The sequence below is a fragment of the Urocitellus parryii genome, chromosome 5 (assembly GCF_045843805.1).
Source record: "Urocitellus parryii isolate mUroPar1 chromosome 5, mUroPar1.hap1, whole genome shotgun sequence".
NCBI lineage: Eukaryota > Metazoa > Chordata > Mammalia > Rodentia > Sciuridae > Urocitellus > Urocitellus parryii.
The window spans coordinates 46,648,625-46,662,915 of record NC_135535.1 but is presented as its reverse complement, the minus strand read 5'-3'; the positions used below and the strand labels follow the sequence as shown (position 1 = coordinate 46,662,915).

Sequence of the window (14,291 nt, the reverse complement as noted above, 5' to 3'; positions counted from 1 at the left end):
TATATTAAAGATAAATAATTTTAATAAAATAAACAAGGGGAATATTTTATAAATGAATACTTAATGGTTGAGGGTTTGTTAGGGTAAATCTGGTACCCAGAGAAGAAAGATGGAGGTTTTAGTCATTGCTGCTATTTGGTATTGGAAAAGATGAACAATAGTGAGTTGATGAAGAAATAGTTTAGAAAATAAGTACCTGATTCAGTGAACTGGTTCACAGTTTTCTCTGCTCCTGAAATTCTTAAAAACAAATGACTTCACTTAATGTCTCTAACCAGAAATACTGTAAAGGATTAAAATGTGTGACTTCATGTTTTGCTCACTTAAAATAATACAGGTGCTATAAGGAGGTTGGTCTTATTACATTACATTTTTAAATGGGATGCTTCTGTTCATGTCATGATCATGTTAGTAGCAGCGTAAGTCATTTGACTTAATAACCTAAATATTTTTTTAAATAAAATTTTAGATTTTATTTGGCATTCCTGGCTCCTCTTTTTCCAGTTTTTCTGGCCAATCAAGAATTATCAAGTTAAATGAATCCCTGGTTCCCCATTATTTGGTTCATTGCTGCATGATGCCTTTCTTCAAATGTGTTATATGTTATGGCACTTTCTTCCTTATGTTCTGAAATCATCAAATGAATTGACTTTTTTTTCCCCTCTGAAAAGCAAATTTCAAGACACTTGGTTTATGACACCTTTAGTGTCTTGGTAATTTTTTATACTTTCTCTAGAAAATAATTTTGCTGAGTATTTAAAACCAAGTCACTTGTGGTAGTAGTTTGATAGCATCATTGTGTGCTCATTGTGGTGCTTTTTGGGGAGAATTTAGGCTGTAGACTTTCTATGTGAAGTATTGTTTTCTTTCAGAAAAATAATTTACATGCAATTAATTTGTTTCAGTTATGAACATAAAGAATATGTCATTAAATTGAAAGTTAACATATTAGTAGAGATATTTCTGTGAACCAGAGAAAATGTAGAAGCAAGAACTCTTTTTAAAACACAGTCATTGGCCTTGCTTGTATTCTGGGATGATAGCACTTAAGGTGACAATTTAGATGTTGTTGTTAATTTTTTAAATGCCCACATAAAAATAGAACAAGTTAAAAGCAAAACCAAAAGTCGTTGAACATGTTTGAAATAAAATCGATGACACAGAATCCCCAGGAACCTAAAAATATAAGCAGATGAGAACTAATAAAAAGACCCATATTTATCAGTTTTTCTGGATTAAAAAAAAAAAAAGTAAAGGGAAGCCTTGAGATGTCCAATAGACCTAAGACTGGGAGCACCCAAAGTAATCAGTAGGTATCTACCGATTAGCCACTTTGAAATTGGCATAGATTTTTCCACGTTCATTAGGTAAAGAGTGTAAAGGGCCCATGGAAAGGTTAGAATGACTGGAGCGGCCTAGCTGCCTGAACTCTTAAGAGTGATCTACCAGTGTACCCTCCGAAGACCCTCCTTAGGAGAATAATCATATAGAGAAGGACATGCACATCAGAGACATTGGAAGGAGAAGGGCCAGATAAAAATGGGAGAAGGGAACAGAGCCCAAAAAAAGTCTTAGAAATCAAGCCTTCGTGTTTTCAAAACTACATGAAAGCAACAGAAGAGGGAACTTTATGAAGTTAGAGAAATTATGTGAAACAAAACCATAATTTAAAATTTCAAGAGCATTAAATCCACAAGACGTCTTCTAGGAATGTGTTTGGGGATATTCATATTGATCTGATACTTGAAAATATCAGAATTTAATCTATCTGAAATTGATTTTTGCATATGGTGTAAGGTAAGAATCCATTTTTCCCCTCTGTACCTAGAAATCCAATTATGAGTATCATGTATTGATTGTTATACCTTCCTTGACTAATCAGCATCGGTGCTAGCTTCCTAACTCTTTTATAAACTCTGTTTCTTTATATTCATGGGTTTGTTCTTCTATCTCTGTTCTGTTACTTTGATGTATTAGTCTATGCCTATACCATCACAGCTCTTAAACTATAATCCTTTGTTAAATATTGATGTCTGTCTCTGTCAATCCTCATCTGCATGAATGCCTTGATTTTTCTTGACCTTTTGCTCTATGACACATTTAGAATAGTCTTGAAAAAAAACTACCCTCCAAGAAAAAATGGATTGTTTATATGTGAAATTGCATTGATAAGTTCATGATATTCTTTCTATTCATGAATTCATATACTGAGATCATCTATATTTTATCTCAAATTTTTATATTTTTAATGACAAATTTGTAAATTTTCATTCATTTTTGTTGCCCTTTTATTTTGGTTGTAAAAGGTATTTTTTAAGATTATATTTTACACGTGTTCCTGTTAAATTGTAACGCAAGTTACTTTCTAAATTGAATTTTGTAACCATCTGTGTTGCTTAACTTTTTTATTTTTATAATTTATGGGGTTTTGGGATGTTTTCATGGAAATAAACATATAATTTGAAAACGACAGTTTCGGAACTTCCTTTGTAATTTTTACGACTTGCATTCCTTTTCTGAATTCATTAGTACCTCTATAAAATTTTGAAAACTGGTCTGGGGTTGTGACTCAGTGGTAGAGCTCTTGCCTACTGTGTGCGAGGCCCTGGATTCTGTCCTCAGTACCATATAAAAATAATTAAAATAAAGGTATGTGTCTAATTACAGCTAAAAAATGAATATTTTTTAAAAAATGTTGAAAATGGTTAATAGTAATATTTCTCTTATTGTCTTACGAAGAAACTTTAAGTTGTCACTACTAAATATGTTTGATATAGAATTTTTCTGTAAATATATCTTATTAGGGTAAAGAAATTGTTCATAATGCTACATTTATATATATATTTATATATAAATGTACACACACATATATATGAGTGTGTGTGTGTGTATGTGTGTATGTGTATTTCCACACCCCACCCTCGCTGTAGAACTTTTTTTATTTTTAAAATTGTTTACTGTACGGCCTTTCCCCTTTTTTGATCAGTCTTGGTAGAGATTGATCAGCTTTGATAGTAATCAAATTTTAGCTTCATGTAGTTATTTTTAAATTTTATTTTTGTTTAGTATTTATCAGTGATCTTTAATGCTTTCCTTATGTATAGGGTTTGTTTTACTGCTCTTTAATCCTAAGCTTTTAATTTTCCAAACTTAAATCAAGTTTCCCTTGCCTTTCTGTTGCTGGTTTCTCATGTAATCTCATGATTAGAGAATGTGGTTAGTATAATACCAGTCATTTGTTCATATAATTAAAATGTCTAGGTGCTGAATTTTATTTCCTTCCTTCTAGGTTCAGCAATATATTTAAAAATAAAAATGTAATCTCTATAGTGATTTTTTTCATTACTGTATCCCTATCTGAGAATAATTAGCTGACATTCAGCAAATATTTGTTGGTTGGATAAATCAGTATTTTGTGGGGCATTTTAAATTGTTCTTGAACATTTTAATAATCTAATGTGTTACCAAAAGATGTGTGTGTGTGTGTGTGTGTGTGTGTGTGTGTGTGTATGTGTATATATATAAATTTTGGGGTCTCAGCTGAAATTTCATGTCTTAAGGGAAATATTTTCTGCTTAGTTCTCTGTTTACATATTCCTCATTGTAATTTTACAGGCTGTGATGTTGTTATTTCTGCTCTTTATTGTTATCTATAATTAAATAGATTTGATGGTTCTTTTTCTTCTCTTCCTTTTTCTCCTTTCCTTCCTTCCTTCCTGCCTTCCTTCCTTCCTTCCTTCCCTCCCTCCCTCCCTCCCTTACCCTACCTACTTTCTTTCCTCACTTCCCTTTCTTTTTCCTTCCTTCCCTTCTTTATCATTTCCTTTCTAGCTAACGTACTAAAAATTTTTTCTAATTCATTTCTAGTGATAAATTCTTTTAGGTTTTGTGTGTCTGAAAAAGTATTTCTTTATCTCCATTTATAAGAATATTTTTTCTGCATAAGTAATTCAAAATTGGTCATTATTCCTTTGGAACTTTAAAGATGTGCTCCAATGTCTCCTGACTTACTTCTAACACACACAAAAAAATCTGTTGTTATTTTTATCTTTAGTCTTCTGTACATAATGAGTCATTTTCTCTGACTACTATTAAGATTTGCTTTAAAATTTTTAAGTTTAAAAATTTTAAAAAGGTGATACTTTCTTTTGATGTGTGATTTTGATTGTGATGTGTCTTGGTATAACTTTTTTCATGACTCTAGTGTGGGGTTTTTGAAATTGTGACTTTATAATTTTTATCAAATTTGAAGACTTTTATAGTTCTTTATTTCTTTAAATATTTTTTCTGTACTGGCTGTCCTTTGGGGATTCCAATTACACATTAGACAGCCCTGAGGTTGTTCCCCGTCTTACTGTCACTATGTTCATTTTCCCTCTATTTTTTGGGGGGCGGGTGGATACTGGGTATTGAACTCAGGGGCACTCAACCACTGAGCCACATCCCCAGCTCTATTTTATTTTTTATTTAGAGATAGGATCTCACTGAATTGCTTAGCACCTTTGCCATTGCTGAGACTGGCTTTGAACTTGTGATCCTCCTGCCTCAGCCTTCTGAGCTGTTGGATTACCGGCGTGCACCACCACACCTGGCTTCTCTATATGTTTTATTTAGGGTAGTCTTTTTTTTTTTTCCTTTGGTGGTGTGAGATTGAACCTAGGGCCTTGTGCATGTAAGGCAGGCACTCAGACAACTGAGCTATATCCCCAGCCCTACGGTAGTCTTTTATTATTATGCTTTCAAGTTCACTAAGCTGTTTTCAGGATGCCAGTCTATTTTTGTATATGAAATGTAATTAAAACTTTTTGTTGTCATCTGTGTCATTTCTATCACTAAAGACTATGCCTGTTTCTCTTGATTTTGGGGTTTTTGTTATTTTTTCCCTATCTATTAGCTGTTATGTTTTATTACTTCTTTGTATGCTTAGTTATTTTTGCTTGGGTACCAGTCCTTGGTAATTTTATTCTGTTGGTTGTTTATGTTTTGTACTGTTGTTACAGTTCTTTAGATTTTATTGAGTTGTAGTTAAGAAACTTAGAAAGCATTTGATTCTTTTGGGACTTCCTTTTTAAAAAACTTTTATTAAACAGAACCACAGTAGTTTTTAGTTTAGGACTAATTTTCCTCCAGATATGGACCTAGTACTTTTCTAAGTACTTTATCCAGTACCCAGTGAATTATGTTTTTCTACTCTAGTTGGTAGTAACTTTTAACTAGTTTTCAGCCCTGTGTTAACCTGTATGATTGATTCCTCTGTTCTTTTGAGGCGGTTCTTTTGCCAGCTTGAGATAATTCCCTCATAATGCTTGTACTAAGCAGTACTGGCTCAAGACTGCAGAAACCCTCTCCAAATCTCTAGAGTGTTTTGTCTGTAATTCTATTCTTATTCTCTAGCCGGCTTACTCTAGCTGCCTTCAACCCTGACTCTCAGCTCCACTTCTTCAGTTTATAGAAGTTTTTGTGCTCCACCTACCCAGGCTTTTTCTCCCTTCATTGTAGCCTGAAAACTCTTTCAGTCTCTAAACAGGGACTCCCTGTGATTCTTCTCTGTCTGAAAACCAGGGTTTAGTAATCTTTGTTCCCTTTTGGGGGAAGGGTGTTCCACTCTTACTCTTAGTTAGAAGTGGAAGTCACTTTGTTTTATAAAATTTTAAGTTGAGAAAGTGGGTGAGAATCACATTCCAATATAGAGAAAAAGCTTTTGTTCAGTAGTCAGTCAAGGTTTGGATATTTTCTGTTGTTTATGTAATATACAAAAATATCAGACCTGATCTTAGTACCAAAGGTCATTTGGAAAGAAATAGAAAACAGTATAGATCATTAAATAAAGTTTGAATCATAATAGAGACATCACAGCCCTGATTTCATTTGGAATAAAGCAAAAAATTATACCATTTACTTTGAATTCCCTCCTTCTAAGATTTCCTCAGATCTACAGGCCTATAAATTCAGTGGTCAAAACATTGGACCATATCACTTGAATCCCCTCCTTCAAAATTCCCTCAGATTTGTAGGCCTGCCTGTAAATTCAGTGGTCATTCATCATCCCATCTAAGGTAATAATTTTATTAATTAATATTTCTTATTTAAAAAATCTGTTATACAGCATAGAATAGGATATTATCTCTATTATTTAATCTGGCTCAGTAAATTGAACACAGTATAGTAAAATGCTAATGAAAATAGGAAAGTATGTTTTCAGGGGTATAAAAAGGTAAGGAAATTGCTAGGAGAGAGCCTTGTGGCTTATGAAATTTTAAATCCTTTATGTTAAGATAAATGTACTATGATAAAGCTAGGAAAATGTGATTGTTAGAGTCAAGACCCCTGAGTTTGAGTCATTGTTCTCACCTTCTGACCTGCCACTTTGGGCCAGTTATAGACAATCTTTGAAAAGCTGTGTTTTTAAATAAGAGAATGAGATTGTTTAAAGATGATTTATTTACTTTCGGAAAATATTTCAGTTAAAAAATATAGAAGGAATAAGGAAAATAGAAAATCACCATTAGAATACCATAGTAATAGGTGTTGCAAGCAATATCCATGGATGAATGTTATAATTAGGGGGCAAAAATTTAACGACAGATAGACTGCATGCTCTCAGAGTATTTTTCAAAACATTATTTTAAAAGAAAAAAATAGCAATGTTGAGAAAATTAGCAAATGTATCACCTTAACCAACATCCAGGTAACATTACCTGTAACAAGAAATGTTAATATCATGTGCTCACATATTGGAGTCTATTGATTGTATATGATGTATGTAAGAAGGGCATGCCTGTGTGGTGACGTGCCATTAAAAATGGATAACTTCAGTCTTGTTATGGGAAAACATCAGACAAATCAAAATTGGGGGACATTCTACAGTGTATTTGACATGACCTCGATGTTGTGAATGACAAGGAAGTACTTGAGTAAAGTCTCAGGTTGGAGAGCACAAAGGAAATGACACTAAATATAAGTGGTCGGTGAAAGGGCTAATTTTAAATAGACGGGGAAATATAGACAGGGAAATTCTTACTGAGATGATTCCCTTGATACCTGAAGTGAGTGAGATAGAGTAGAAAGCCATATGGATATATGTCTAGGGAAAGAATACTTCTAGAGGATACAGCAAATACAAAGACCTGGAGACAGGAATAAATCCCCGTGTTTGATGATCAACAAGAAAACCAATGTGGTTGGAGCACTGTAAGAGAAGGGGAGAATTAGAGGTAACAAAGGGTAAGGTCAGTAAGGTCTTTGAGGCATTGGTAATGGTGCAGTAAGCCATTGTAAGCGTGTTTTTGCCTCTGTTTCCTTTTATTTGTGGTGTTTCACTATTCTGAACATCAAATGGATAAAGTACGTAAAAGTCTAAAGTGTAATATTTAGCATCTAGCACTTTTGGTAGTAGATGCTCAATAAATGTTTTTGAGATTTGATTTATATGGTAAGATGTTTAGACATGTTTTAAAAGAAAGTCCCATGTTTCCTTGCTGAAAATACTTTTCAATTTTGACTGCTTCATACATAACCAGAATTCTGGTACACCAGTGTATTTTTAAAATATAAACATTTAAAAATAATATGTCACTTTTGATAATATCTATTTATGCTATTGAGTTGATATTGTCTTGAAATAACTGAAATAAGCATGTATTAGTTTTAGTATTTATAATAGAATTTGTTTTTCTATGAATCAAAATATTTACTTTTTATATTATTAAACAAGGTTTATGTTTTCATAACTGATTAGGATTGGGGAATGTAGCTCAGTGGTAGAACACCTTTTTAGTGGGTATAAGGCCCTGGATTTGATCCCCATTACTGCCACAGAGAGTGATGGAGAATAACTTGGATATTTCATTCAAATCCTATATTCAGATTTTAAAAACCTTTCTTTGAATTTTTTTCTTTATCATTTAGTTTGATTCAAGTGCCCCTCTATCGAATGGTCTTTATTTCTTTTTATCAGTGTAGAGCACTTAAGAAATTAATTTCTTCCCAATAAATATACTTTTATAAAAAGTTATCTATTTTTTTTAAAAGTTCACTTGTCTATTTTTAGAAAACATATCCTATGTGGTCACTTTTTGCTGGATGATGGTGTTAAAATGTATGCAAATCTTAGATTTAATGTTGAGTACTTAGGAGAACAAGAGACTATATAAAGAGTAGATAGGCAGAATAATTGAACAGTTGTCTTAACACGTTTTCATGATGGCCAGGTAAGCCTATCCTTGCATTTTGAAAAAGTGTGCAAGTTTATAGAGAGAGCTACCTTTTAAAAAAAAATTTATTAGTACTTTGAATTGGTCTGCAAGGTGATATCGGGGTTGGGTAATAATGAGAAGTGAACAGGGAGTCATAATGTTGAAACTGGACATTCAGATCTTTATAGCATGATTTCCTTATTTTTCAAAGAGCAGAAGAATCCCATCGTTTATCATGTTCTGGTTGGACTCCTTTCTTATCGTTTGCTGGAGTTTGAACTTCAGAGCTATGGTGTCAACCCTGCTGTAATATCTCAGGGGAGCTCCTAGTGTGGGGCTGGTGCCATGGCTCACCCTCCAACCTTTCCTTCTTCACTTCAGCCTCCAGCTCTGAGCTTTCCAATCCCCAGAGTAGCAAATGTTGAAAGAAGTTGCACAGGTAAGTATGTGGCGGGAAAAGCTGGGGGAAACAATGCTACTGTTGTCAATATTTGAGGGTGGATATCGGGCCATTTTTACCAGTGAGCCAATCTTGTTAGTTTAGAAATAATAATGTATTTTAAAAAATTTTCTTCATAAAACTGTCTCATAAATTATTATATAAAAATCTAGTGCTGCAAGAAATAGTTTTAATTTTTGTTAATATGCAATAGGAAAAAAACTTACACTGAGTACACCATTAATACTATAATACAGAAAAAGGTTGTTAGATTTAAAAAACAAACAAAAAAACAAACAAACAAAAAGAGTATAACAGAACCAGAAAACTCATGTTCCAGAAAAGAAGCTAAGAAAATTAACTAGGAAAAGCATAAATCCATAGATTACAATTCTGTCTTATGAAATGAGGTCCTGGAAGGTGGCATTTTATTTTTCTTCTACTAGCTTTAAACATGCTGTGTTTTTTCCAGAGGTATTAGGTGTCTGTGTTTTAAAATCTCTACAGGAATAGATATTTCAGACATCTTTTTTTTTTTTTTTTTTAAAGTTTTGACAAGATAACTGGGGCATGTCTACCAATCTCTAGGCTTGAAGTTAACAAAACTTAGTATAGATGCAGTGAAGACACAGTATCTGGTACAGATAGTACAGTGAATACCCGTTGAATGAGAGAATACATTTACCAAATCCTCTGTGTATGTGAGAGAGACAGAGAGAAAAGCGGGGAGGGTGCCAACACTCTGGCATTTATTGATTTCTGCCTGTACAAAAAATACTAGCATTACAGATTTTTTCCCTGAAGTCATAATTTTTAAAAATAATTTTATAGTAATATAGACTGGGTCTTCACTACCTTACTTATTGTTACTATATTTGAGGCTCTTGCTTCTCAGAAAGCTTTTAAAATTGAGTTTTTTAGCTCTCCCAGATCTAGTCCATGTAATTTATATTCATAGTCCATGTAATTTATATTCATGCTTTGTAGATTTTGTTCATATAAGAAGACATTTGGAATTGAACACAAGTAAAACAGATTGTTAATATGGCCTGTGATTACTAAGATTTCTTCAGAGTGTATGAGATTGGAACACCAAGTATCTAGCATTTAGAGTTTAGAAACAGGACCTCAAAAGATAGAATTCTCAATAGTTCCATGTTTCTAACTCTTTAAATTATGGTATTTTAAATTTTACTGACAGCCTTGTAGAAATATATAACCCTCAGCAAAGTGGACTGTAGATCCATTTTTTAAATCTATATTCTAAATCTCTCTTCCCTCCTTTTTTTTTAAGACTAATCCTTCTTTTAAAGATTGATTTAAAAAATGTACATCATTAGAATATTTCCTTTATTCTTAGAGGATTTGTTTATATTTTAAACTTACAGATTTGTCTACTGTTACATGTCCTTCCACTTGGGTTTTATAATTTTGCATTCTAATATATATAAGAAGAAAATACTACGTTAATTTTAGTCTCTAGTATTAGTTTTCAACTCTTATTTCTGTTTTATTATAAATACTAGTTATAGTTGATTATTTAGTTGGTATATGATTGTGTATTTTTCCCCCCTGTGGATTAGCACTTTTTGGTGTTTATAACTTTGTTAAAATGGTGCACTTACCTTTTAAAGCTTATATGTTGGTGATTCAAATTTCATTCTGAATAAGGCTTACTGGTATGGAGAAACCACAAAATCTGTATTTTCAAGTTGAAGCATGTGTTAACAAACCTTCCAGATCAAAATCAGATTGATAGGGAGCACTTATGGAATTTTGGTAACACTGTTCAGAGGATTTGTGGATTTTAGGGGTGCATATTAAGGGATATGATGTACATAGTTTTAAGGAGTATCATTTGAGCAAACAGTTTCAGACATCAGATTGCAGTTTTTGTATTGGGAAGAGTGATGTCTCTTATCTTTCTGTCTCCCTCGCCCTCTCCTATCTCTTTGACACAGGCCACCGTGTTTTCTTGGATGAGCCTTCCAGAAATGTATAAAATATTTCTGTAACCCTTGGAGAGGACTCTACCAGGATACTTACCTACTCTCCAAAGTAATGATTGTGTTTTTCCAAAGTCATGTTTCCTGTATGTCTACCCGTTAACTGCTTTCTGTTATTATTCAAGATGTTTTTTTATTGCTTATTTATTGGGCATTCTGCATTTTCTCTAACTTTGGCATGCATTACTTTTATTTGTTTTTATGTTATTTGATTTGGTGAATTAAAAATTCTATATTTAAAATTTCTCTTAGCATCTTAATACTTTTCTTGGTCCATTCTAAGCAGTCATGAAATATTCATTATATATTTATCATATTAGAAATATCAGACTCCACAATATTCTGGAACCAGGAAGACTTTTGAGTACTATCCTTCTTATGTGAAAAGAGAGAAATCATTTGTTCTTTTTTTTTTTTTTTTTTTTAAATATTTATTTTTCTAGTTCTCGGCGGACACAACATCTTTGTTGGTATGTGGTGCTGAGGATCGAACCCGGGTCGCACGCATGCCAGGCGAGCGCGCTACCGCTTGAGCCACATCCCCAGCCCATCATTTGTTCTTTTTCTAAAAATTTCCATGTGTTTAAGATCTTTGTTCTCTAAGAAGCTAGTTTTTTTTTTCCAGTGCTATTTGTTGCCTTTTTCTCCTTTTCTTAAATCCATTTCCTTCCTTCTGTCCTTCCATCCTTCCTTTCTTTTTTAAAGTTTTTTTAAGAAAGAATTATTTAAATACCGTGAATCAGAATAGGCAGCTCAAAATTCTACTACAAAGTGTTAAAAATTCCTACAATTTTCAGGTTGAATATAAGATTTGATATAGGCATATTCTAGTTCAATACAATTTGGGCAATGATGAAAATACTAGTTAGATATTATGGCTCCTCATGAGTAGTTTGAAATGTTAATGTTATTACCTCTTGATAAAGTTAGGTAAATATTATTACATTGCTGTGATTTTTAATTAGTTTCTGCTTACTTTGTAGACAGAGAAAACTTGTGCAGGTATAATAAGAAAGTATTGATACTGAATATAGAATTGGGAGGGACAGTAAAAAGTTAAATTCCATAGTAGCAATCAAAATAAGTTACTAAAATATTTCTATTTGGAAAACAGAACATTTTCCCCTTCTTCTCAGGCCACGTATAACTTGCAGTTGGCACTCTATCCTTTATAATGCAAAGTGAGTGCAAACTCTTTTAGCTTGAAGGGAAAATTTGGTGCCTCTGAAGAAGTGGAAAGATATTTTCACTGTTGTAAGAAAATTGGTTTTATGATGCGACTCCTTTTAGCAATAAACCCCTTCCTACATTAGAGAGAGAATCCACAAGAAAAAGTTATTATTAGGGATATGTTCTCTTTTCCAGATGTATCTAGTTTCTAGATGTATCTAACATATTTAATGATAAAGTATTCATATTAATAGCTTTGTAACAAAAATTAGAATTTGCTTATAATCATCCTAATTCCAGTGGAGAATTAAATTATGCTCACTATATTTAGAAAGTACTTAAAAGTGTTTAGTTCTTTTAGAATGTGAAAACAGGATATATGTAATTTTTATTTCCACTTACCTGCAGCCTTCCTGACCTTTTTTTTTTTTTGGAGATGCCAGGACTCGAACCCAGGGCTTCACACATGCTAAGTATGTGCTCTACCACCAACCCAAGCTAAACCTCACTCAGTCCAATAATTACTTTTTAGTTGATGGAATAGTACTCTTTCTTTAAAACATAATTTTATTATAAAATTTCTCTAAAATAGATAGTCTTATAGAGACTGGCTTTTTGTCTTACATGCCTGTAGTGAATCAATCAGACCATTCTCTTTATTATTTGTCTTATTGACAAACATACAAATACTTGATTGTGGCATACCCTACTTACCACATTCACCACAAAACAAATGTTAATTAATTTATGTATATATTATCAGATACATAAAATCTTGGGCAAGTTACCTAACTTATCTGGTCCTTAGTTTTCTCTGCTACAAAACAGATATAATAGTTCTTCTTACCTCATAGCATTAGGATAATTACATGAATAAATTTAAAGCACTTGGAATATTGCCTGGCATATGGCCAATAAAGTAATTTTTATTATTGTGTAATTACAGTTGTGATAAAGTATTTTCAATGACTATGTAAAACAGGAGTTCTGACTTAGTGTACAAGTTTCAGAAAGAATGAGAGAACATTTGAAGTAGAAGCATCACTGGATGCAAAAGCTCTGAGGTGAAAAAGAACTTGTGTTCCAGTAACTAAGCGTGTCCCAAAAGATTAGTGGTTTCAGGGACCAGTGAAAAGAGATGATCAGAGTGAGTATAAGGTTTGTTGATTTGGGAAAGCTATTGGGCAATTTTGATCAGAAGATCCATGAAGATAAGAAAATTTTACTTAAAAACAAAACAACACTTTAGATGATGTGAGAGAGTAGATGTAAGAGGAATAAAGAATAGATTAATAAAGTCCTATTTACCCCTGTATCAAAATAAAAAATAGAAAGGGCTTGGGGTGTGACTCAGTGGTTGAACAGCCCTGGGTTTAATTCCTGGTACCAAAACACACACACACACACACACACACACACACACACACACAAGACCTATTTGTAGACTGTTGGCATGGCAAGTAAATGACAAATAGAGAAAGATACAGATAATTTAATTGAACATTTAGAATTTTATCAACTTGGGTTAATTGTTGAAGATTATAAAGGTTGTAATAAAGGGTTAATAGAAGTCTGTTTGTCATCTAGATATTTGTAACTGACTTCCTTGTCTGCTCTCTTAACTTAGCATTGAGATTCTGCCTACTTTTCCGTATTAATACTTTTCTTCTACATGCCTTTGTGTTGGCCTTATTCAAAGTTTTGTTGTTTCGTGGACTTTCTATCACTTCTGAGTCCTTGCATGTTTTCTCTTTTACCAAAGTTTGCTCCCTCCTCCCACTTCACACTTTTTTTTTTTTTAAATCAACCAAGGGTTTGTCCCAACCTTACTTCTTTTTATAATACAACCTTTCTGTTTTCCTCAGAGTTAAATGTTCCCTTAATTTGAGTTTTCAAAGCACTGATAGAAATTTTTTCATTATAATTGGTTGTTTATAGGTTTGTCTCCTGCCTAGCTTGTACTTGACTAGACCTGTTTTTTAGTCTTTGTCTTTATTAACACAAATTTTCACAAAATCTATGTAGTAAACTCACAATGTTTATTGAAATATGAAAGGACATTAGTCAAGAGTTTAAAAAATACTAGTCCAGAACTAAAACTAAAATGAAGATAGGAAGAATGACAAAAACAGACAAATGTGAAATCTATGAAAAAAGAATTCTACTTGGTGGATAAATAGAACAAAGTCACTCTACAAATTAGTCTTAAGTGTTTCTGACAGTTTACTAAATTAGACTTTCTAAGTAGGAAAGCTTAGCAGCACTTTAAAGTATGCTGCTAAAACCTTGAGTTTAGACTGGGGAGTTAGAAAACACCCTAAATTTGCCGTTAAGAAAGAACTCTTCTGCCACGGTATGGGTTTCCAGGGAATAGAATTTCATGCTTAACCCAACATTTGATAGTGTTTCAGATAACAAGTAAGGTTTCAGAGAAAGTTTCTCTCCAGAGGCCTTGCTGAAGAATATTTATTTTAAAATACT

At 32.8% G+C, this 14,291-nt stretch overlaps 1 protein-coding gene across 7 annotated transcripts in view; it reads left to right on the top strand.

The window, feature by feature from the left end:
• Positions 1–14,291, top strand: part of Cnot2 (CCR4-NOT transcription complex subunit 2) — a 102,165-nt gene that overhangs the window by 38,312 nt on the left and 49,562 nt on the right. The window contains exon 3 of one of the 7 annotated variants that reach the window (XM_026386629.2): positions 8,577–8,634. The exons of 5 other annotated variants lie outside the window; for them this stretch is intronic. In XM_026386629.2, coding sequence (XP_026242414.2) covers positions 8,614–8,634 — 21 coding nt within the window. In that variant the 5' untranslated portion in view covers positions 8,577–8,613. Of the gene's footprint in view, positions 1–8,576; positions 8,635–10,608; positions 10,693–14,291 lie in introns of those variants that run through there. One more of the 7 variants, XM_077798606.1, reaches the window with a different exon arrangement.